Genomic DNA, 27,112 nt, shown 5'->3' with positions numbered 1-27,112 from the left:
AGAGTACTGCAAGAACGCTTTCTTTGCCATTCCAGTTGACTTCATTAATAAGTGATCTGAGTCATTGCAGAGATGTATGGATGCAGTCCTCCAAGATCATGGGAGTCATACACAATATTTATTCTGATTCTACTGCAGCATGACTTTATATTCTATACTGTACAATATTTCTGTTAAGTGACAAGACTTTTGTCTAAGCAAAGTCAGACCTTACGTCTTAATTAATTAAAAATCAAGGTATGGACACTGTCTCATTCAGTTTAAAATTATACACCAGCTCCATTATACCAAGACAAAACTACATAAACTTTTTCCTGATACCTCTCCCTTCTGTGATAAATGCAAGACTGACTTAGCCACTCCCTTACATAGTTATGCTTTGTGTTCTAAATTGATCCCATTCTGGGCTAAAATATTTAAAATTCTATCTGAAATTTTACATTGTGAATTAGTTTTCGACCCACTTTTGGTTATGTTCGGAATTTCAGACAAAACTAGATCACTTCAGGATTCTCAAAAGCAACTGTTGTCTTACAGTCTTATTGTGGCAAAGAAGCTGGTGCTAAGGTTTTGGAAATCAACAGAATCCCCATCATTTAGATCTTGGCTGGAAGAATTAACTAAATTAGCACATTTGGAAAGGATTAGATTTCTTATGGCAAAGAAATTGAAAAAAATTGACAATCTCCTCTTCTCCTCTATCTTGAAAGCGTAGATTAAAAATCCAGATGGTGAAGGTCACACCAACAGTACTGCATAAGCTTCAGTCCCAGGGGTGGGGTGGGTTTTAGGGGTTAGATATTCTGGTTTTTTTTTCTTTTTTTTTTCTCTCTTAACTATTTTATTTTATTCTATTACAGATATTATTATTGTTTTGAATTTTTACTTATTTTTATGTGTGTGATATTTAATTTGTTTATTTCTTTTTTGCAAAAAAAAAAAAAAAAACTTGAGATACTGTAACATTTGCTGTAATGTTGTGCAAAGCAATGCAATGAATATCTCAATAAAAAAAAAAAAAATTAAAAATCAAGGTATGATCATATTTTCCTTTGGTAAAATAAGTGTAATCTAGAGGCCTTTCCCTTTATTAAGCCACTTCTGATACCAAATGATTACTAGAATTTAAGTAATTATATGTTGTTTCTAAAACATGGATAGACGACAAGACTTTTCTCAGGTAGTGTACACTTTACTGTAGTATGGTTCAAAACACTCATTTACTGTAAATGAATACAATTTTTTTCATGTAGCCTGTCCACAACATGCATTTAGCAAGTAAATACAGTACAGTTTGATTTCCTGCTAACTTCTTTCCAAGCGTACTTGTGAATGTCAGAGCTTCAGTAATGGAAATGGATGTTAGTAGGTCAAACGGAAAATGCAGCAGTACTAGTATTTCACACACATCCTGAGATCTCTCGCCGACATTGCTATAGATGTCACACCTTCATCCTTTAAATATGGATGGCGTTGGTCTACCTGAAAGGTCAGCGCCTTTGCAAGCAGTCAGTCGGCCTTCTCATTTGAATGCAGCTGATAATGCGTAGTAAAGGTTAGCGTGCTTTGACTCGCAGCACTTTTTGCAGGGCATTTTCAAAAAGCGGTGAATATTTGCTCTACAACTCTTTCCCCCAAGGCTCCGACGAACCAATTTCTGAAGAGCGTTTCAGCCCGCTTTAAACAGCGACTGCATAATGCTCCAAAATATTAACTGTCTGCAGCAGTGACAACCTGCCAAGTTTTCAGAGTCGAGCTTCAGTGATTTCCCGCCGTACCGGTGTCTTTAAACACCGCGGGGAATAGTCGGTCTGCTGATTAAGGATCCGCGGCCTCGGACTCATTCATATTGTAGGAAGGTATTTCCATAGCAATTAGCTATGAGACCTTTTGGCTCTCGCTTTAGAGAAATGCATCCCCAGCTCCCAATTGTAATCTTCCTCCCGAATCCTCATTCGGACCGCTCTCATCCCCATTATTATCCCGCTGCATTTATATTCAAATGGCACGTCGTAAGGCCTTCGTAATTGAAATCTAATCCACTTCGTCTGATCAAAGGCCTTTTACAGGAGTCATAGTTTAATTTGTTGAATCAATAGAGCAGCTATGGTTTTGTCCAATGCTGACCCAGATTTCAATGGGTTTTATTACATTGCTGCAGCTTTTTTGGAGAGGGAAAGCGTGTCGCGGGGAGTTTCGCATATGAAAGCGTCACAGAAAGACAAACGCTGTTTTATGTAATCCTCCAGGGAACGGCGACGGCAGAATTGCATTATGTGCTGGAGCGTGTGCCGAATTCACGGTTGCTATGGAAATGATCTGCTCTGCTATACGGTTGACATTGGCCAGACAATGAGCACAAAAGATTAAGAAAGCAGCAAATGAATAACCAAAGGGTCAGGTAGAGTATTCGCAGATTTAGCTCTGTTATATCATGATCCTTTTATTGTAGGCGTAGGAGGAAGGACCAGAATTATATTGCAGGATGAGCCACTTTATATCATATGTAGCACAGTATAGGGGATGAGATGTTTATGAGAAAAAAATTCATTATTTATTCAATAACAATGAGTTTTGGCTTATAAAAAGCTACGTTTTATAGTATCGTTTAATACTTTTAAATTTATGATAGTTATTTTCATGACTTTTATGAGTTTTATTTGGAGTTTGGTTCGGAAAAAGATCAGGTTATGTAATGCTTAGGTTGAAAACGTTTAACAAATAGGACAAATTGTTACCATGATAATAGGGTTGGGTGATGTCGACCAATTTGCCATCGTACAATGTCTAATGTGAAACATCGACATGGACGATGGCATCGTCTTTGTAGGTGGCTTATGAATAATTAATGAATTCATAGTTAATTAAATATTTGTAGCCTACCGTCAACTACCTGGCCCAAATGGTCTTTGTTTTACCCATAACCAAATCATTCATTCATTCATTTTTCTTTTCCACTTAGTCCCTTCATTAATCAGGAGTTGCTGCTGCGGAATGAACCGCCAACATATCCAGCATATTTTTTACACAGCGGATGCCCTTCCAGCTGCAACCCATGAATGGGAAACACCACATACTCCCACTCATTCACACACATACACTACAGACAATTTAGCTTATTTAATTCACCTGTACTGCATGTCTTTGGACTGTAGGGGAAACCGGAGCACCCGGAGGAAACCCACAAGAACACGGGGAGAACATGCAACCTCCACACAGAAATGCCAACTGATCTAGCCGGGGCTTAAACCAGCGCCCTTCTTGCTGTGAGGTGATCGTGCTACCCACTGCGCCGCCGTGATGCACCGTAACCAAATCATAAATAAATAAAGATATCTTTTAAATTATGTTGGAATATACAATCAATTCCATGCGTGTTCAAGAAAAAAAGGTCAGGAGAGGTTTTTCTTCAATGTCAAAAATCGTAATAATTTATTGGATACAAATGAATAATTCGATTCACAGAATTCTGTTATTCTCGATGCAATGCAGAAGTTACATTAAGGAGGTGCGCAACCCCTTTCTTTTCCCGACTTCAACTTATATAGGCAGCTGATATTAACAGGTGAAGTTTAATGAAATTCGTCATTTGTCAGTCATTGTTCAGTCCTCCATTGGCCGCACCCCAGACATACTTCCTCTTTTTCTACGAATTCTCTGCACAACAACAACAAAAAGCATACAACTTTCTGTGCTCTGTGTACAGTTTTAACACCTCTCTTCAGACAGGAAGTTTCTGCAGAGCTGAATTTAATTTTGGATCCGCATCTATCTACTTCTGCAAAAATGCTAATTAGTATGCACAGCACTCACACACAACAGTAGAAGTTCAATTACTATATGACCCTTACATGACCAATACAAATAATTGTTAGATTAAAAGAAAAAGAGACAAAAATAATAAAAAAATGATTCCCATTTTCCAACAATTACTTCCTGTTAATCACTTTTTTCCGCGGGACTCTGGCATGAATAGGCAGAGTGATCTGTGTCATTATAATGACGTCAACAAACTTGGTTGGTAACAAAGGTGCACAACCAACAGGAACCAACCAACAGTATCTGAGGTTTTCTAAAATTATTAAGTACAAGCGTGAAAGCGAAAGATTGAAGCAGTGTACTGACGCTGTGACATTACCTGATAGATTTAAAAGACAGAAGAGTCGTTAGATAGAGAAAAGATTAATTAAACATCACGTTTAACAACTATAGTGATACACGATCCAGCAGTACATCCTTGATAAACTGTTCGACATGCAGCTGCTCTCTGGGGTTTTGTCTCAAAGCACCGGCTGACTGCTGGAGCTCAGAGGCATGCATACGCTGCAACGCATGACTGTGTGTTTGTGTGTGTGTGTGGTCACGTCATGTGTATTTTCAGCGGTATAGTGTGGATGGAGATCTTTTCAGAAATGCTAGATGAAACGCCAGTGTGGACGTGAATCGTTTCGTTCTAAAATGCCATTTTAAACTAAGACGCGTTAGTGTAAACGAGGCCTGAGTGTGTTTTTCGCAAGCAGGTTGCTGCTGTGACAGGGGCGGAGCTGAGACACGCGATATCCGCCATTGGCGATGGACGATAGCATCGTTTAATAACCCAACCCTACATGATAACATTTTAAAATGCATATTTAAATACTTTTTTGTAGGAACATCATCATTGTAAATGCTGATAGCATCATCAGGATGTTTACACTTAGAAGGGCTAACAAATATATCGTTTGAGCACCTGTATTGCAATGTGTGCATCTGCAATAGTCACATTGCAGGATTAGATTACTGTTTACTTTTTTTTACATTCAATTGTTAAATTTTTGTACTTGAATACTGTTGGAATCCACAGAAACCTATAAAGAATGTTTATTTATTTATTTTTGCTTGCAATTTATTTTTTATTTGCAGATGCGCTTGATCATCCCAATCAAAATGAATGAAATATTTCCAAACTCAAGTCATCTGGGGCCTCATGTATCAACGCTGCGTACGCACAAAAACTTTGCGTACGCCAGGTTTCACGCTCAGAATCGCTCACGTTTGGATTTACTAACAATGAACTGAACGTGGGAATGTGCGCAGCTTCACGGCAGCTTTCTGGCAGGCATACGCACATTTTTTGTGCGTGTCTGTTTTATTTCCATTGGCGACTCCTAGAGGCAGTTGTGTTAAATTCCTCTCTACAAAGTGTCTGAGCCTTGCAATGGCAGCTGAATGAGACGGGTTCAGCAGGTATATAAGGTTTCCATACCATACATTTGACCAGCTAAACATTAAAGCACAATCTGAGCGATCTACTGCACGCACATTGCTATAAAGACACTATCTGAAGATGAATTTGCATGCGTGAATCAGAAACATTTCCATTCAATAAATGTGCAAATAAAATATGATGCTTATTGATTTGAACTTATTGATGATTCCTACTTGTCTTTCTCGTGATAAATAGTAGGCAAAATCTGATATGTAGCTGGGGAAAAAAAACAAGAAAGTGTTCATCAGACGCTGGATTCGAGCCGAGCTCATGCTCGAACGTATCAATTCATGATCACATGCATCTTACGAATAGCGCCACTGAGACTGTTAAGCGTCCTGCAACATTTTACAGATATAAACCACACTATTTCTTTTTTTTAATGCACTCAGTGCGATGTTCAGACCCAACTGTGTTGACCGCATCAGCTAAACTCTCCCACTCTATTTTTTTCTTTTGTTGTTAATTCCGGAGAACAAACTAGCAAATAACACCGCTTTTCTCCGGTCTACCTCCGAAAGCAGCACCTCCAATTCACATTCTGTTCAAAGTTTCTCTTTTTTGCTTGCTTTTGACATTGCTTTTTCGTTGGGTTTTGCCATTAGCATAGTCATTAGCATATTCATACGGGGGAGGAGGCAGGGAGGGGTTTTGTGCTCGTGCATGTTGCGCTCAGTTTCACGTTCATTCGGATGTACAAAAGAATATGCGTGAGATTCGGCGTACGCAGTGTTTCATACATCTGAAATTTTTTATGCGTACGCACATTTACAGCTTTGTGCGTACGCAATGTTTTAGTAAGATTTCCACGCAAGTCTTCGTTCATGAGGCCCCTGGTGAAATCATATTCATATTGCAATATATATCGTGACAAAACAAAATCACAATTTTAGATTTTTCCAATATCGTGCAGTCCTAACACTCGGGTATTTAATAATATTTGAGAGCTACAAACTGTGAGAAATCCGTAATTTTGCATTATTCCATTTTGATAGCGTGAAGCGGTTTTGCCTATTGATATCCGTGTAGATTTATCGGACAAAGATGACAAGGTTGTATTCAAGCAACAGAGCATTTAGAGTGTTTATTAAAACACAACTTAGAAGACACTCACTAAAATGTCACTTTGTGTAACAATACTTCATACACTGTCTGACAAAAGTCTTGTCATTGATCCCAGGTCCTCAACAAATAATAACTTGACTTCTAGTTGATCATTTGGAAAAGTGGCAGAAGGGAGATTTTTCAGATGAATCATCTGTTGAACTACATCCCAATCATCACAGATACGGCAGAAGAGCTATTAGAACCAGCATAGACCCAAGATTCCCACTGAAATCAGTCAAGTTTGGTAAAGAAAAAATCATGGTATGGGCGTGTGCAGAGATCTACAGAGTGGATAAAAACATCAACAGCTTGAAATATCAAGACAATTGTGCTGCCTATTACTTTACAAACCACAGGAGAGGGCAAATTCTTCAGCAGGTTAGCACTCCTTCTCATACTTCAGCCTCCACATCAAAGTTCCTATAAGCAAAGAATGTCAATGTGCTCCAGGATTGGCCAGCCCAGACACCAGACATGAACATTATTGAGCATGTCTGGGGTAAGATTAAGGAGGAGGCATTGAAGATGAATCCAAAGAATCTTGATGAACTGGGTGTTTCATATAAGCCACTTCTAATAACAAATGATCAAGAAGTCAAGTTATTATTTGTTTTTCCTAAAACTTAAATAGGCAACAAGACTTTTGTCAGATAGTGTTTGCACTAAAAAGTAGAGCTGTGCGAAGTTGAAGAAAAATAGTCAATACCATGCTAAAATGTGCAATATTCAATACGATATTTAAAATAAGAATTTAACTTAAGAATTAACCTATTTAAGCATTTAAATGTCACTTTAAGCTAAATAGTATCTTGAAAAATATCCAGTCAAATATTATGTACTGTAATAATGTCAAAGATAAAAGAAATCAGTTATTAGAAATTAGTTTAGTCATTCATTTTACTTCAACTTAGTCTCTTTATTTATCAGAGGTCGCCACAGCGGAATGCACTGCCAAATTATCCAGCATATGTTTTACACAGTAGATGACCTTCCAGCCGCAACGTACACTCTCCCATTCACCCACATACACTACGGCTAATTCAGCTTATTCAGTTCACCTATACTGCATGTCTTTGGACTGTGGGTAAAACTGGAACACCCGGAGGAAACCCACGTGAACATGGGGAGAACATAAGTCCACATGTTCTTTCCAAAATGTTCTGTCTGTTAAACAGAAATTGGAAAAAAGTATACAGGATAACTAATAAATTAAGAGGGCTAATAATTCAGGAGGGCTAATAATTCTGACTTCAACTGCATCTGCTACACTAATGATGAGACATCATTTCATCCATTTTGTTGACATTTTAATTTCAGAGAAAGTGATTGGAAACAATTTACCGTACTTGCTTTTAATAGGGTTTAATGTGATACACACCAAAATGATCCAGCAAATTTTCCCCCTGCTGAGACCTTTCTAAGACTTCCAGTCAGACGGTATATACACTATACAGTCAAACAGTTTGACACCGAAAAGCAAATGTACATCTAAATGAAGATGGTGCAGAGAAATCCCCCCGCCGAACTCCAGTTGAAAAACCCTCGCAGGATCATTTTGCTCTGATTAAGAAGCGCACTTTTTTGTGGACTTTGGAGTCGGCGCTGTTTGAATTCAGCGAGACTAATTAAATCGAAGTCGATAAACGCTTTACCTGCTGCGGAGAGAGAATGACAAGCGGACCTTAAATGGATCACTTGCGCGAAGTCTATCGGATCATATACGCTCAGGTGTAGGATACACGACGAGGCCCGGAATTAAGCCTACGCTTCTGTATTGGGGAACGGGAGACTAACTAATTAAAAGTTTTGAAAAGGATGCGCGCTGATTGTAAATGACTTCAGTGGGCGCTCGTAGGCCTACTGTTGATCTCAAGCTGTTCGAGCAGTTAATTAACCAAAAGAAGAAGACGTGGCGGAGCAAATCATTACAGATTGCAATTAATGCGATTTTTCCAAGAGTGAGCAATCCTGCTTCGCTAACAAGAGGACGACGGTTCGGGTCAAAGGGGTACGATCGCAGTGATTTTTGTTTGTTTGTTAATGCATCATTAAAAAAGCCGAGGAGCCCTTCCTCATCTTGAGATCATCTCATTGTTTCTATGGCAACTGCATACCCTGACGAGGGGTGTTGGTGGTGGTGGAAAGGCAGACTTGAGGAAAGGCGTCGTTCCTTGAGCTTTCTTTTAACTTTCTGTCTTCTCTCAGATGAAACGTACGACAGCTCGGCCTGTAAATGATGGTGGAGATATAGTCGAAACCCCAGGTGAAAGACTGTGATTGGAATACAAAGGCTGGGAAAGAAAGGCGGAGGGTTGGACGCGGAGGAGAAAGCCTTCTCATCTCCGCTCGCCTTTGACAGTCAATTTACATCTGAGGAAAATCTCCCCGAGTTACGGCTCGGCTTCGCGCCTCTTTGTAATTGTTACGTGAAACATTTATTTAAATCTGAACTGATCATCTACACTACAAACGCTCTTCAGAGGACGGTGTTCTCGCAGGTGACTGAGTGCAGGAAAAGTCTAATTGGAAACAGATCCTCTTTTTTTAGAAAGGGAATTTTATCGTTGATAGATTCATCAGATCACTCTTAAAGAGATTTAGTGGGATTGGAGTTTTTTAAAGCATTAAAAGGATGGTTGACCTGGGGAGTTTGCTACATCGACTGGTTGAAAAGATATCATCTTTAACTCTTAATGTTTGTTGTTTTATCTTTTGTGCGAGTTTGACATGCCTGTAAGTTTCAGCTGGCAGCAAAAGTTTTGCATTCTCAGCTGTGAAGCGATGTTAAGCTGTGAGTTGGAAAACATTATAATAATTTATTTTAGTTTTTACAGATTTGTTTTGTTATATTGTAAAATAAAAAAAACAATATTATGAAGGGTCAGATTTTTTTCTTTTATTTTAATATAAATAATTTAACACTGAAAGTGTCAAAACACAAAAAGTGGATATTTATATTTTGTGTACTGTTAAAAAAAAACAAATACTGGTTGTTAAATATTTAAGCTTAATCAAATTAACCTTATGAGCAGGAGCAGACAGAATGTCAAAATTATATATATTTTTATCAAAGCAATAGAGCTATATTTTGCTATTTGCTATTTTGCTAATTTTGTACAACTGCAGAATTATTTTGAGAGTATAGGAGCTGAAAACTTAACACATTGTTACGTAGCGGATGCAACCGTTCCTGTTCCCCAAGCACTTACACATAGGGCTGCTCGATTTTGGGGAAAATCCTAATCTTGATTATTTTGGTCATAATTTTAATCACGATTATTAAAAATGATTATCAGTTGAAGTCAAAATTATTAGCGCTCCTGAGAATTTTTTTTTTTTCTAAATAAATATTTCCCAAATTATGTTTAACAGAGCAACGAATTTTAACAGTATTTCCTATAATATGTTTTCTTCTCGGCTTATTTGTTTTAGCTGGAATAAAAGTAGGTTTAAATATTTTGAAACCCGTTTTAAGGTCAATATTTTAGCCCCCTTAAGCAATATATTTTTGATTGTCTGCAGAAGAAACTACTGTTATACAATGACTTGCCTAATTACCCTAATTAAGCCTTTGAATCGCACTTTAATCTGAATGCTTTTATTTTGAAAAATATCTAGTAAAATATTATGTGCTGTCATCATAGCAAAGATAAAATAAATCAGTTATTAGAAATGAGTTATTAAAACTATTATGTTTAGAAATAAGTAAAAAAATCTTCCTTCCATTAAACAGAAATTGGGCAGGAAACGGGTTACTAATATTCAGGAGGGCTAATAATTCTATATACATACAGTTATTTTCCACCCTGCAAAGGAAAAAGAAATGAAAACAATAGAATAAAAATATGAAACAAACTGCTTTAAGCATCTTCAAGAAAAACACTTTAGCTACAAAAGTCCTTCAGTCAAGAGCAGTGAGGGATTTTCTCCTTGTTGTTTGATTAATGATAAAACAGGCGGCAGGATTTCGCACTGTCACTTTAATGGTTTCTCTTTCACGTGTTTTTTGATTCTCAACTCGTTTGTTTATTACACAAAGAAGAGTTAATATGATTAATCACTAAACAACGCGTTTTGACACCTATTTGACCATTAAAGCGCTCACATTAAGATGACTTTAGATGCCTGCGCTCCTCTACTTGTCTCAGTGTACGAAGGAGACCGAATGCTGACCGGCCACATACTTCTGACTGTGTTTGCGTGCCGCACACACACACATAAGCATGCGGTCTTTCGCGCATTTAAGAGCAACACGTGTACAGCTGGAAAGGGGATATGATGTAATAATCGTTTATCTCGATTAATGAATTTTTATAATAGTTATAGCCAAAATCGAAATCGGATTTTCGATTAATGCCAACAGCATGCTTTTATAACTCATGCCACCCCTCCACAGCTGCACCTGATTGCCGCTCATGTGTAGAGAGAGACAAAGAGAAAGATAATAGAGGATACAACACACACAGGAACAATACACACTAGCATTGTCAAAATAATGTTACTCAATATGTAACACACATGACAGAGCAAATCTAAACTTTTATTTAAAGGGCCACGAACCCCCCTGTTTCACACCTCTAGTTTGAAAAAAGTTAGGAAAGTGGGTGTGTCTAGCTCTGTTTAAGTGGGAGTGTCAATTGGTGAAAGAGGGAAGGGTTTGCATAAAATGGGAGTTTCGGTTGGAGCACGCGCTGATTTTCACAGAGGCAAAACAACACACACACACACACACACAGGGGAGAAAGACAGTGACTGTGTTTACATGGACATTAGTAATCGAATTATTTGCCAAATTCTTAATTTGTCGACTTTAAGTGCAGTTCAGCACTTTCACTTTCATTTAAGAAGATTTCATGCATGCCCCCGTGATATAATCACTTGTATACATTTTATAAATTGAATATTTACCTTTTTGCATGCAAAATAAGTCTCTGATGTCCCTAGAATGTGTTTGTGAAATTTCAGCTCAAACTACTACAGAAATAATGTTTGAATCTCTTTGAATCTGCCACTTTTAGGCTTTGATCCTAAGTGTCACTTTGGTGACTGTCACTTTAAATTCAAATGAGATTGTGCTCTTTTCAAAAGCGGGCGGAGCTACAAATGCCTATGTGTCAGCATAGTGGCAGATTCAAAAACAAGACTAACATCCTATGCTAATGAGAGAAAGATCATCACTAGTGGGCGGGGCTTTCTCCCTCTGATGACACCTACAATGGGAAAATATCAATCAAAGTGTTTCTGCAAACTTTCATATCAAGTGTGATTTTTAAATAATATAATTAATTATTTTTTACTGTTAAAAGCTGGTTTTATTCACATGTTGCCACATAACTGTGTTTAAACCCCTTATAAAAGTGATTTTTGCATTATAGGTCCTCTTTAAAAACAGTTATTATAAATTCAAAACATATTTTTGCAACAATGCGTTTTTCATTGGTGACAAAAGAGGCCTTGTCTGTTGTTTTTTTTTCCGAGGGGGTTTGTGGAGCTTTGTAATATGACATTTCTCAATCTCTTACAATCGATTCCTCCTCGTCCGTGTTTGATGTTTAATATACGTGAAGAGCAGGATTTGGGTCCTGCGAGGACTCTTAAGATGACAATATATTGAAAGAAAATGAGAAAGTCTGACAGCGATGGTGGTATTTTGAGAGAGCGTGAGTGAAAGAGACACTGAAAGCTCAGCTCATTTTGCACAGTGATTGGACTTGATGAAGTGTTCACCACTCTCCGGGGTCCCCGTGTAGTTAACACAATCACAAGAGGCCCAGAGCTCTCAACCTGTAATAACCCAGTATAATCGTTATTAAAGTGCTATCTGATGGCTCACAACGAGAGCAGAGCGGCCAGACACTTCTAGTCGGTGATCAACTTTTTAGAGTTGCCCATCAGGGACTGGCCATCTACCTGAACGGACATAAATGAGAGCGTGAGATGGGGGCATTTATGAATGACGCTTTTGTAATTTAAAATCGTGTCCTGGAGGACTATGTGTACCTGCTGATGTCTAGCATTGTGGCTTTATTAACAGTAGCCACACTACTAACTTCATTCATTCATTTTCCTTCGGCTTAGTCCCTTATTTATCAATGGTTGCCACAGCGGAATGAAACACCCATACACGCCACTGGGAAACACCCATATAGTCTCTCATTCACACACTTGTGTTGTCACGATACTGGAATTCGATACCAATTGGAACTGAAATTTTAAAAACGTAATTTTCCTGCTAACATTTCAGCCCTGTTGAGCACTTCATAAACAGCGCTGATTTGCCATTGTGCTCAACAGAAATGACTATGATTGGCCGTGAAGGTCATCAGTTCACTGAACTCACTGCTGTTTACTGAGTGTAAGCACAGATATAGGGACACTGGAGCGCTTTAAAGCTGTGAAGATCAGCTGGTCTGTTTATAAGCTGACATATGAGCAATCTGCTGATGAATCGACTGATCTTGACGGCTTTAAAGCAATGGCGTTTTTCGGTGCAAAGATGAATTCTGCGTCCATGTCTTCTGAATCCGTGCATACGGGGAACAATCTGGTCGCACGTAGGGCTGCACGATTAATCGAAAAAAGATCACAATCTCGATTCGACCCTACACACGATCTTAATTCAGCTTTTCTACGATTCAGCCAATTATATTTTTAAGGTCAGGAGAGAAGCAAGGCAGTCGCACAAGTCTTTACAGTAACATTAACACCTTCAAATGGTGTTAAAAGTGTCACATACTGTATTTATAAGGTATAATTCACCCAGAAATGTCATTTCTGTCTTTATGTAATGATGTATTCGCGACCACGATCTGTTTGTTTACTACCGTGTGCATGCATGACGCCTACTTTAGTGAACACAACCTGCATAGGCTGTGAATAACAGGTAATGAAGTTGTAAATAACGTTTAGTTTGTTGCACAGAGCGATCGTTTGAGGGCTGTGCGGGAGGTTTGATTTGCATTTGTTTGTTTTTTCTCACAGTGACAGCAGACATGAGGCGCGCTCGGAAGTGAAGGTGAAACCTGTGCGCACATCATTTAAATAATCAAATCGCATTTTAGAGTTATGATTATGACAAGCAGTTTTTTCTTTCATAGCGAACACAAAATGTTGTGCATGAAAATAAATGTTTTACAGTGTCAGTATAGCTACTCTATAGGGATGTAACGGTATTGTAAATACCGTCATACCGCAATGTTAATTTTTTCGATATTACCGAAGTCGCATGACTCGGTAAATCTATAGGTCTTCTGAGAAAATTTGCTCAGGCGAATGAAGCGAACGGGAGGTAGCGAAAACTACAATTCCCATCTGCCCATGCTTGACCATCATCCCTTGCGAGTTCTTATCAGCTGTGTTGTCGTGCGCGTACTGAATAGCGGTGTTGTCGCGCGAGTTCTTATCAGCTGTGTTGTTGCGTGTGTACTGAATAGCGGTGTTGTCGCGCGAGTTCTTATCAGCTGTGTTGTTGCGTGTGTACTGAATAGCGGTGTTGTCGCGCGAGTTCTTATCAGCTGTGTTGTCACGCGCGTACTGAATAGCTGTGTTGTCGCGCGAGTTCTTATCAGCTGTGTTGTCGCGCGCGTACTGAATAGCGGTGTTGTCAGCACACTGTTCAGATTGATGCAGACATGAGACCTCTATCTTACTCATGGTTTGTCCTCTCAAGTGGGGGAAAGACAATGCACAACGTTACCCACTGCTGTCAACCTGGGCCAAGTCATATCTCTCTTGTCCCAGAAACCTCAGTCCCAAATGAGAGGGTTTTTTTCTGTTGCAGGGGACATTGTAAATGCCCAGAGATACCAGCTTTTACCAGATTATATTTATATGATAATTTTCCTTTAAACCCATCTCTATCTAAGTGAGTGAGTGATTAAATGTTGAATGTTATGAGTTTTCAACAATACTAAATTGAAACTTAATTTTTTTACATGGTTTCATATTTTTTGTTATTAAAATTGAAGTTCCTGTTTCAAAGCTTACAGATAGATGGCTAATTTGTATGTCATTGACACTTTTGGCACTTTTTTGGAGTATTTTCATAAGTTTTGTTTTTTCCTGTAAATAATTCAATAAATACCGTACCGTGACATTCATACTGAGGTATTACCGTACCGTGAAATTCTGATACCGTTACATCCCTACTACTCTAGCTTATATAATGTTGAATATAATGCAAGGAGGAATCTGATAATGACAAAATTCTAATTTTACCAGTGATAAAAATGGTCTAATAATGTTGTCAATAACGGATGACAAGCACATTTCTTAAACATAATAAATCGACTTTATAATTATGAATAGTTGTATTCTGATGTCATCATTTTACTGTGAATTAACAAACAGGACATATTGAAAGTCTGTTCAAGTCCACCATAATGGCTATACAAAATTTTGCATTTTAAGCAACAGTGGACCTACACACAGGCCTAATATTATTAGTGTTGTTTTATCATATCATCACTTTAGAATTATAAGGTTCTATCTGACATTTTTTGTCAATTTAATTATTGAGATATTCTTATTAAATGACTACTTATTGTTTACATTTTAAGACTTTGCTATATGGATTGCAAAAACTTTGAAGCTCAATATCTCAAAATCATTCAGAACGCAGATAGAACCTTATAATTCCAAGGTGATGATATCTTTGAGAATTAACAATAATAATAGCCTACTCATATTAACCTTTATTTTACATTAAAAAAAATCGTGATTCACATTTTAGCTAGAATCGTGCAGCCCTACTAGGTTTGCAGTGCATGGTGTGCGACCCCTTTAAAACTGTTTTTGCATGCAGTTGACAAACAGTCAAGAGTCAAATTAGACTTTAGTGACAAAGCAGCACTGGCCCGATCGGGCCGGTCACTATATTGTCCACTGTCTCTAGTGCCTCTTGCGCTGACCCCGGGCCATCGGGCAGTCCTTATTGTCAAGCCCTCCATATGCTGGATAATTTCGCGGTTCATTCCTCTGTGGCGACCCCTGATTAATAAAGTAATAAAATAAATACTAAACAAAAGCAAGTTTATGTCATTTTAAATATTTCAGTATTGATAGTTATTGATATTTTTGACAACATTATTTTATAATTCTTTTTTTTACTGTAAATTTATGTTATGAATTGCATTGTGGGATCTTGATCTCTCCTTTTTCCACTTTTAATGTTGAAAATTCAACAGTGCAGTATAACATAGTGACTTTTATTGACATTTTAGCAGTTTGAAATAATATATTGCATTAGAAATATTATATAGAGAAATAAGTCTGTAAAATAACAGAAAAAGTACCTGCAGTTTTATTTTCCCCAATAATTAACAACACTTATCCATACAGTATACTGCAACACTTAAAATGATAAAAACGTCAATAAAAGTGACTTTTTCAAATGTTCCATCATCAAAAGTTGTTGGAGGACAAATCAAGGTGCCATAATGCAATTCAAAGTGTGAATAAACGGGGAAATAAACTCATATTTTTAGTACAGTTTATGGAAGTGGCATGAAATTAAAGCTTTACCAGTTGAGTTTTTTTCCTTATAACCTTTTTACTTGCAACATTAATGCAAGATTGAATTGTGAAAATGCAAGCAACCAGTACTCATTAATTTTTAACGAGACTTCAGTATTCTGAAACCCACAGAGCAGAGAGACCGAGTTTGCTCAGCCAGTTCCTTTAAATGAGCAGTTTAAAAAACACATTCATGGATTCAAATCCCAATATTATCTCATAGCAAGAAGGTCGCTGGTTTGAGCTTCGGCTGGGTCAGGTGGCGTTTCTGTGTGGAGTTGGCATGTTCTTCTTGTGTTCTCGTGGGTTTCCTCTGGGTGCTCCCGTTTCCCTCACAGTCCAAAGTCATGCGGTACAGGTCAATTGGGTAAGATAAATTGTCTGTAGTGTATGAGTGTGAATGAGTGTGTATGGATGTTTCACAGTGATGGGTTGCAGCTATAAAGGCATCCGTTTTAACAGACAGGAGGAGAGGAAAAGTTACCTCACGAACACGCCAGCAGGCAGAGATGGAGTTTTAAAGCTTTCATTTTCTGCCTAGTAGTTAAATAGCAGCTCGTGTGCTGTACCATCTTCAGTTTCAGTAAAAGACTGTCCAGCAATCTCACAAGCAGTATATTGTGCACAGTTATCTGTTTTTAAGTATGGTAGTAGGAGCGTTTTATTTACTCACCCTCACCTATTTTGCCATAGTATTCTATCGTGCAATCACGCATAGGAGATAAATGACGTCAGTACATAATAACCGCTTATGATCTATTACTGAACCGTTATCGAATTGTCCTTGTCTGCATCACAGTGCATTGAAGAAACAATTCATTTTGAACTCCTAGATTCTACTCTTTTAAAAACCATGTCAGGAAAACTCCCCACTGTTAGAATTAAGGTTTTCTTGAAAATTAAATAATTATCAAACATAGTTTAAACTTGAATGTTAGAACTGCCAACTAACAGTATCATTCATTCATTCATTCATTCATTCATTCATTCATTCATTCAGCTTAGTCCCTTTATTCATAAGAATGAACCCCCAACTTATCCAGCATATTTTTTACACAGCAGATGCCCTTCCAGCTGTAACCCAGTACCATACCTCTCAACCCTCCCGTTTTTCCAGGGTTCTCTGGTATTTTACAGTTCTCTCCCGTAAAGGTATTTTCCCTTATTTCTCCCATATTTTCAGTATTTCTCTGAAAGGTGGCAATAAACATTAAAGAGCCAATCCTGTCTATACGCAACCCATACAGCCGTGCCACTAGGGGCCGCCCCTTGTCTCTTAAATGTGAGTCTGTTCTGTGCTTTTGCTTTTAGGCGTGAAAATTCACTTTTAAACAAATATAAAAACGGCATGATTCCCTTTCCTGAATAAAAGCTGACTCTCTCTCTCTCTCTCTCTCTCTATCTCTCTCTCTCTCTCTCACTGTGGCCCATTTGACCTGCTGCCGTGACTTTTTTTCCTCTTCTCTCGGCTGTTACAGCGATTCTTCTGGATAGAGGGCTGTAGAGGTCTTCTGGATAGAGGACCACATTTTTTTCGACGCGGGAATACATTTCCCAATAAAGCGCGGGAGGGGTCGGAAAATCGCTCAAAAGCTAGCAAGCATGTATGTATGTGTGTGTGTGTTTATCTGTGTGAATAAAAGAGAGCGTAATGCTGTGTGTCGCTTGCTTTGTCCTTTGTGTATATGTGTGTGTTTATACAGACAGCTTGTTACAGGTGTGTGAGTGTGTGAGTGTGTGAGTGTGTGAGTGTGTGAGTGTGTGAGTGTGTGTGTGTGTGTGTGTGTGTGTGTGTGTGTGTGTGTGTGTGTGTGTGTGTGTGTGTGTGTTTATACCCCCCCCCAAATATAAAACTGTGTATGCACTGTGAAGCACCGAGATATTGAACTGAATCGAATTAATGACATGATAATTGTAACCGAACCCAAGTGTAGGTTCTAATTTCTACAATAGATGCTTTGCCACTACAGCCAAGGAACATCCTATCTTACTTTGTCTCAACAACAAATACAAATGTGTTACGTTGTTGCGTATGTATTAAATATAACTTACAATTTAAATAAAATGTTTTATTCCATTCAAGTAGTCACTTGTACATAATTATTTTCCAGGATTTAAAAAATTATACAGATTTGACATTTTTCCCTCAGACTTCTCTAGGAATGGGTACGAAGTTGGCATTGAATTTCATCTGAAATGGTATTGAAAAGGTCTTAAAAAGCCTTGAATTTCATTTGGAGGATCCCACGGGTACCTTGTATGGTGGGCAGATCCCTTATTTTCACATTCCATTGTTGACAGGGATGCCCAGTACTGACAAACACCCATACACTCTCACATTCACACACACTCATCATACACTACAGCCAATTTAGTTTATTCAATTCACCTATAGCGCATGTCTTTGGACTGTGGGTTAAACTATAGCACCCAGAGGAAACCCACGCCAACACAACATGCAGAACATGCAAACTCCACACAATAATGCCAACTGACACAGTCAGGACTCGAACCTGCGACCTACTTGCTATGAGCCACCGTGTTGCGCTAACAGTATCCGTCACTCCGTAATTACTTTTAATAATTTTAATGTTATAATATAATTATCAATATATTAATGACATTAACAATTATTAGTATAAGAATATCCTATCCTGTTCATTAATTTAATTATATTACTGGCCATTTAGTTGGGAATGCAGTGCACTAAATGGCATTTAAAGGGACAGTCCACCCCACAATCAAAATAAACTTACTATTTACAGTACTACTCAACCTCAACTGGTTCCAAACCTTTATGAGTTTCTTGATTCTGCTGAACTAAAAAAAATATATATATATTTTGAAGAACGCTGAAACCTGTGGACATCCTTTTTGCTGAAAATGTTTTTGTGTCTGGTTTGGACGCAGTGTCTGAAAATCTTGACCTGTGGTTTGGGAATCATTGGAGAAGTGTTAGGAGAAAGGACAGGGACAGAGACCGGGGTGAAGAAGACCACTGTTGCCATGGATACTGCTGGATGCTACAACAGCCCACTTGAAGCTCAATTGTGTACACAGCCAAGGAGAGAGGAACAGTTGTGTGAAATCGGTTGCGTCAATTGAATCAAGTGATGAAGCTATTCTGGGCCGTCTTCCACATCTCAGCCTCCACTCAGATGAAAATAGAACATAAAAAAAAGTGTTTGCATAACTTAATCTGTAGACCATGAGGAAGACACAATGGGCCTTTTTGTGTGTTTGCTGGGATTCTCTGTTTTAATCGAAGTATTTTTATTTATTTATTTATTTTTATTATTATATTTATGGTTTTAATTTTACAGAATATGTTTTTTCACCATTCACAGGTTTTGCACTGATGTATATGTTACAATTTTGAATTTAAAGCAAATTAATAGTTACAAAACTAAAATTAAGGAGCATATTTCTTTGATAACTGGAAAAGAATATTTGAACCTGTCAGTTACAATATACTGATGCCCTTATTGGTGAAAATGGTGGAGAACGTTGGACTATTATTCTCTTTTTAGCTTATAAGTAGAGGACAGAAACTAGCCAGACATAAATGTGTGAATTTTGGAGCGGGCAAAATAAAAAACTTCAGTATTTTTAGTAATTGTACTTTTATTTTTTTATTCTTTCCATAATGAAAAGTATTATTGTAGAGCAACCCATGTTCTGTTGTCATTAATATTTAACTTTCATTGATAAAACTGTCAGAGATGTGAACAAAAGCAAGTGATGCATCAAAGTTTGATTTAAAAAAAAATCTTAAATTGTTATAAAAATCTTTATAATCATTATAATAAATTATTCAAATCTTAAATGATATTAATGATATGACGTAGTCCTGGAAACTTCCTACTTCTCTGTTTGTCCGTCTGACTTTACAGTAGGCTTCTTTTGACCGCCCCCTGTCGTTTTAAAGAGCCTTGTCGATACGATACGCGATAGGCGATACGCCACTAGGCGAAACTATAAATCATTGTTTTGATTATAAAACATTAAGATGTTTGTTTGTTTTCTGGAGTTTAAAGGTGCATCTAACCTGTCTTTATGCTGCTCGATTTGAATACATTTATTTTACCACTAATTTTGTGATTTTGGCATTTTCTCTTTATGTGTGTGCGTGTTTTTGATATTGTGATATCCGCTTGTTAAGTGGTGACGTGTTTGTGACGTATGTAATATTGTTTCCGGGTCCAAGCCGCCACTCATTTGAGTTGAGAAATCATTCGTTTTAGTATTTATTTTTATTCATATCACACATTGAAGTTAATTTTATTTAAAGTCCTAGTGTACACAACAATCTTTGGGTTTGCTGCAAAACAAATACCAAAATTGTAACAATTTATAAAAAAATGAATCACTTTTTGGCCATTGGATATTAGGCATGGACATATATTTAGCGATTGTGATTTTCGAAAGCCTTAAATCGCTTTGTAAATGTTTATTATTACCATTTTATGAGTCTCCCCATTCAGTTGAATAGAGCGCTTGGAGCCGGAAGCCGCTTCGCATGACGTCACACTTAACACGCGGATAGGTCTTAAATTTAATACTTAATTGTCTTAAAAAGTCTTAAATTTGACATTATGATATCCGCAGAAACTCTGAATATAATAAATGTTTTATTCATCTGAAAGCTTCAATTCCAAATTATTCCCTTTTTTTTACAGGTGCTGATTCCGAAACACCACCCAATCGGTCAGGGCGATGATGGTGCCCTCGGCCCATGAGTTTCATTGGCAGAGCCTGGCGAGTCTTTCCAGTGCACGCGTCTATCACTCGTTGGCTGATGTGGGTGGGCAGCTGTATTTGGTTGGTGGTTGCGATGCTTCGGGGCAGCCCACCAGCGCTCTGGAGCTGTACTCGCCCGAGGTGGACCGCTGGCTCAGTCTTCCTCCAATGCCCACGCCGAGAGCCGGGGCTGCGGTGGCAGTTTTGGGGAAGCAGCTGCTGGTGGTCGGTGGGATGGGGAAGGAACAGCGCCCTCTGAAGGCCGTGGAGGTTTACAACACAGATGAAGGGAAATGGAGGAAGAGGTGCTCGCTCAGAGAGGCGTCTATGGGGGTTTCTGTCACCGTTAAAGGTAAACGAGTTCAAAATGATGAAGTCAAATATATTCAATTGGAAGTGCATGGTATTTGTCAAAGTATTTGGTCATTGAATAGACTTACAATCATCCCAGATTTCGGGTTTAATTTTCTGATATGCAAATAAACAAATAAACGACATAAAATAAACCCTGCAACTCCAGCCTGGAAGTTTACAATATAGTCATAATCAAAACAACTTTTTAGTTAAGCAATGCTTTAGGGCACAGGTGTCAGCCAATTCCTGGAGGGCCACCTGAAACTACTGATACAGGAAGCCTGTGCTGGTATTTCTCCTGATGTGTTGCTATCAGTGTGTGAAGAATAGGAGAAGAGGGTTGCATTGACAATCCAACACAAGGGGCAGCACATTGAACACATGTTATAAGTGGTCAGAAACTTTTAAATAACTCATGAAAGAAGAAAGTTACTTTATAACCAAGCACACCACTGGTTTTCTTGTGAAATTCCCAATACGTTTGATGTGTCAAATGACCCTCTTCCTATTGAAAAAACAAAAGTTGGATCCAAGATGGCCGACTTCAAAATGGCCACTTTGGTCACCACCCATCTTGAAAAGTTTGCACCCTCACATACACTACTATGCCACAAACAGGACGTTAATATCACCAACCATTCCCAGTTTATTAAGGTGTATCCATATAAATGGCCCACCCTGTACATTTGACCACCCCTTTAATGGTTTATATGTTTGTAAATGCATGTTTGCGCCAAAAATATTGAATTCTTCGGTTTGAAACCAGCAAATCTAAAGCACCAACAGACAGCGTAAGTGTTCACAAAACCTTTTTCTTTAAAAAAAAAAATCTGTTGATATCTGTAAAATTAAATGCATAGTTTTTTATTTTATTATACACTGGCTCGCACATGGAAGTTAAACAGTAAAATAAAAAAATATGTGCAGTCTTTCATGGTCATCCATTAATAGGTGCAGGAAAGCAAACCTGTCACTGTTTATTTAATATCACAAAAGTCATTACGAACTACTCAGTTTCCCTCAAATAAATTAGATGAAATTGAATTAAATATATACTGTAAATTTGGTTCACTGAGGCATATTACCGAACATAACCGAAAAAGTTGACCCCCTGATCGTCAATGTATAATTCGCACCCTGCCTATAGGTTTTAAACAAGCCTGAAGGACTCAATTAGTTTGATTAGGTGTGTATAATTAGGGTTGAAGCCAAACTGTGCAGAGCTGCGGCCCTCCAGGAACTGGCATTGACACCTGCAGGGAATAGAATTCCTCATGAAGTGACAGAAGAAAGGCCCGAAATCTTGTGAACTTGTCCGGTGTTTCCCTTTAATAGATACTGTATCCGGTTTATTCCAAGTGCAGAGTAGATATCAATACTTCAAGCCATAGTTTAGCAGTTAGAGGATTAACATTTTTCCAGAACAGCTTTTTTTCTGTTTGGTATGATTTTAGATTTGGTTTGTAATAAATCTTTCTTTTTGTGTAATAATTTTCAAGTCCTAACTTTTTTATATAAACTGCTTGAGTTCAAGGCACGCAAACTTTAGGGAAAAGAAACTTTAAAAGTGCCTTTTCCCTGTTTTTGGACTGTCACCATTAGCATATAAAGTAACTATAACTGCTGCAGTCAACAGATTTTATTAATAGACCAACCAATCTCTGCATGGAAATATAATAATGATGCTGCCCTCTTTCTACAGTCGTTTTACCCCTCTCTAATTTGGCTCTAAATCTCAGGTGAAAATTGTCATTTAGACCCTGCTCTGCAAAATACTGGATTACTTAGTGAATATGACCTTGCATATGTTTGTCTAGAACCTCGTCTTTTCATTGACACTGAAATGAGTTTTAAGAACTACAAAATTTCAGAGCTTTCATGACACCCGATTTCTGTCATCATTCACTCACTGCTGAACACTGTTAAAACTGCTCATCATCAGCTTTGAGTTTCATAGTCGGGGAAAAAAAATCCTATGGAAGTCAATGGTGACTGATAATTCTGGATGTTATGTGTTAAAGATTTACATTAAATATTTCCTTCTGTCTTATTGATGTGCGATAGATGCAAGATAGCAAGGATCCGACTTTCGGATGAGACGTTAAACCAAGCTCCTGACTCTCTGTGGTCATTAAAAATCCCATGGTACTTTTCGTGAAAGAGCAGGGGTGTAACCCCGGTGTCCTCAATCACAATCATGGCCTCCCAATCCTCCCCATCCACCCAATTGGCTCTATCATTGTCTCTCCCCTCCACCAATAGCTGGTGTGTGGTGAGCGCACTGGCGCCGTTGTCCTGTGGCAGCCGTCGCATCATCCAAGTGGATGCTGTACACTTGTGGTGGTGTGGAGAGACCCCCCTCATGGTTGGGTGTAAGGCCATACACAATAAATGCTCTATATAAATACACATTACATTACATAGCTAAGGACACTGTTGCTCATGCCTTTTGGCTCTGTCTCTTACTGAATAGATTCTGGATCAACATGTTTGACTGGTATTCTAATGCTTAAAGCAGACCTTTTCTACCAGATGCCAAACTTGCCATCTTTGGCTTCTCACGAAACACATCTTCTCTCTCTCAAACAATGCAAGAGTCTTTAAAGCAAGGCACGGTCATGGCTTAAAGACTAGTGCTTAACGATTGGAAATCACCTTTACCTCCCTTATTCCAGAACAGGATTTTTGACATGATATATGTTATTCAGTTGGAGAGACTTAGATTTTTAAGGACTAGCTCTATAGGAACATTTTTTGGCTATTCTGAGTCAATTTCTTGATTTATTTGGCAAATCTCAAGAGCAATCCAGTGACCCCTCTGAGGTTTAAGCTATATACTCTCTCAAGTTTTGATTGTATGTTGTTTGACTATGATTTTTTGTTTGTTTGTTTGTTGTCTCTTTTCTTTTTTGTTTTCCTTTATTGTCCTTTGTATGTCCACAGTAAGAGCCAATGTTTGCTCTAGTTCTGTGTAAAATAAAGTAATAAAAAAAAAAGATTTACATGCAGCTATTTGCCTTAATCGACAATAATATAATAAGGGTTCAAAACTGATGTTTAACTAAATAAACAGTCAGTAAACACAAGTACATCTTGTTGAACATCATTTATTTGCACAACGAATTATCATTGTAGAACAGTTTCTCAAACCGTTTGGGATGCATTTTGGAAACAGGAGATGAGCCCCTGGTCTAATGTGCCACCTTTAAGAAACCCGTTTTCAAGCACTTACTTTTAGTCATTATTTGGGTTGCACACATATTTTGAATGCCTTCGGCAGAATTTCCCCCCTTTCCACAGCGCCCTGACGAGGACACACTGAGGCGCTGTTTTTTCCACATGTCAATGTTTATGAATAGATTACACCAAAAAGGACAAGAGTAATCTTGAAAAACTCTACATCAGTTTAAAGCTACATCCCCTAAGCACCCATTGCAGCTAGTTGTTTTTCAATGGAAAGCTTCTAAAGAATGTATTTGTTAAATTTGCTAAAGTTTTGCAGAAAACGCTTATTAGATATGGCGTACATATCATGTAATAACAACACACACTCACATTCATTGCTGTACATCACGATTTGTTTTGAAAGGTAAGAGTCCACAGAAAAACATCCCATAAACACATTTAGTCCACTGACACAATAGTGTTGAATTATGGATGGTTATTCATTTGTTTATGTCACCGTTTCTGCCGGAGATCTATTGTTTACACCGTTTTACCATGGTACTTACATGTGAAAACAGAGTCTTTGGAGTAAAAGACCAGTCGATGTCATAGCTTACAGTGTTACAGATAAAATGAGACCACAAACTAAATAAAATTCCAAGTTAAATCTAAACAAAGCCGAGTGTTTTGACCGTATGCATGTCTCTCAGTCATTGCTATCGATCAGTCACTTCCTACTTCCCAGAAGTTTGACTGACAGAGAATTTTAAGCTAGATTAATTCCAAGAATACAGTGCGATTAATCTAGATTAAAAAAAATTATCTATGACTACCTATAATAATTCGATTTAATATTATATTAGCTATAATATTATAGATATTATTATTATTATTATTATTATTACTATTATTATTATTATTATTGTTGTTGTTGTTGTTGTTGTTATTATTATCATATTGTTTTTCTTGGAAAGTAATCTATTTTCTTTTGTTCAAATGACATGAACTGATGAATTGTAACTATACGAACCAAGAATGATATTAAACAGTTTCATTTCAGGATGACTTCAAAAAAACAAACAATCATGTCAATGTGACTTTAAATAATGTCTCTTCTGTCAGCACATGGCATTTGAAGCATTTATTCATTGCTTACCAAGTCTTTGACATTGTAAGGTGAGAGATTGTTTTGCTGGAGTTCTTTGTTGAAAATGGAAGACCTTCATTTGACTCTGTTCAGACGGCAGAGCTCTGGCTGTTGGGGGAATGGGACCAGACCTCCTGCCCAGGAGTGTGCTTCAGCAGTACGACCTTCGCAAGGACGTCTGGGCGCTCCTTCCAGCAATGCCCACCCCGCGCTACGATACCAGCATCTGCCTACTGGGCTCCAAGATCTACGTGGCAGGTTTGCGATCACCACTTAAATTCCATCTCAAATCTTAATTGAATAATATGTGGACTTACAGGTGTTTAAGACCTCACTGTAGATTTAGGAATCACCCTCCTACCTATAGAACTGCATGATATTGGAAAAAAAATTACATTGTGATATTTTGTTTTTTAACAGTTATTCAACAATATTGCTATATGAATATGTACATATTATATCAATATCGTTATATATTCAACAATATTCTTATATGAATATGTACATATTATATCAATATCGTTATATATTCAACAATATTCTTATATGAATATGTTTATATTAAATCAATATCGTTATATATTCAACAATATTCTTATATGAATGTTTATATTATATCAATACCGTTATATATTCAACAATATTCTTATATGAATATGTTTATATTAAATCAATATCGTTATATATTCAACAATATTCTTATATGAATATGTTTATATTAAATCAATATCGTTATATATTCAACAATATTGTTATACGAATATGTTTATATCATATCAATATCGTTATATATTTAACAATATTCTTATATGAATATGTTTATATTATGTCAACATCGTTATATATTCAACAGTATTCTTATATGAATATGTTTATATCATACCAATATCGTTATATATTCAACAATATTCTTATATGAATATCTTTATATTATATGAATATCGTTATATATTCAACAATATTCTTATATGAATATGTTTATATTATATCAATATCGTTATATATTCAACAATATTCTTATATGAATATCTTTATATTATATGAATATCGTTATATATTCAACAATATTCTTATATGAATATGTTTATATTATATCAATATTGTTATATATTCAACAATATTCTTATATAAATATCTTTATATTATATGAATATCGTTATATATTCAACAATATTCTTATATGAATATGTTTATATTATATCAATATTGTTATATATTCAACAATATTCTTATATGAATATCTTTATATTATATCAATATCGTTATATATTCAACAATATTGTTATATGAATATGTTTATATTATATCAATATCGTTATATATTCAACTTTTAGGCTTTGATCCTAATTGTGTCGTTTTTGGTGCTTGTTGCTTTAAATTCAAATGAGACTGTGCTCTTATCAAAAGAGGGCGGAGCTACAAATGCCTGTGGGTGAGCATAATGGCAGATTCAAAAACATGACTAACGTCCTATGCTAATGAGGGAGAGATCATCACTAGTGGGCGGGGCTTTCCCCAATCAAAGTGTTTCTGCAGACTGTTTTTATCAAGTGTGCTTGTAAAAAATAAATTGTATGCTTTTTTATTATTAGAAGCTGGTTGTATTTGTAAACTGCTGCCACACAACTGTCTTTAAACGACCTATAAATGTGATTTTTGCATAATAGGTCCCCTTTAAATAACTATATTTGGGAATAATTAATATAAAACATGTACATATTAAATAATCTTGTTACACTGAATGCCTGCTGAATAAATTGCATTCAGGACAAAGGTTCCCATATAGATCCAGCACTATTTCTTTTTAATATATATTGATCATGCCAGCAAAGCATAGT

The 27,112-nt window shown here is 37.1% G+C and overlaps 2 protein-coding genes across 3 annotated transcripts in view; one reads left to right on the top strand and one right to left on the bottom strand.

Annotated features, from left to right (window-relative positions):
- The window catches only part of sox13 (SRY-box transcription factor 13), a 675,553-nt gene that overhangs the window by 367,802 nt on the left and 280,639 nt on the right, over window positions 1-27,112 (bottom strand). The gene's annotated exons all lie outside the window — the stretch shown is intronic.
- Window positions 1-27,112, top strand: part of klhdc8a (kelch domain containing 8A) — a 50,369-nt gene that overhangs the window by 6,980 nt on the left and 16,277 nt on the right. The window contains exons 1-3 of one of the 2 annotated variants that reach the window (XM_073917088.1): window positions 15,684-17,472; window positions 20,548-20,960; window positions 25,368-25,532. In XM_073917088.1, coding sequence (XP_073773189.1) covers window positions 20,585-20,960; window positions 25,368-25,532 — 541 coding nt within the window. In that variant the 5' untranslated portion in view covers window positions 15,684-17,472; window positions 20,548-20,584. Of the gene's footprint in view, window positions 1-15,683; window positions 17,473-20,547; window positions 20,961-25,367; window positions 25,533-27,112 lie in introns of those variants that run through there. The other variant, XM_021472502.3, reaches the window with a different exon arrangement.

This window comes from Danio rerio, chromosome 11 (genome assembly GCF_049306965.1).
Source record: "Danio rerio strain Tuebingen ecotype United States chromosome 11, GRCz12tu, whole genome shotgun sequence".
Lineage (NCBI taxonomy): Eukaryota > Metazoa > Chordata > Actinopteri > Cypriniformes > Danionidae > Danio > Danio rerio.
Note: the sequence above shows the minus strand (reverse complement) of the source record. Positions and strands in the feature narration are given on the sequence as shown.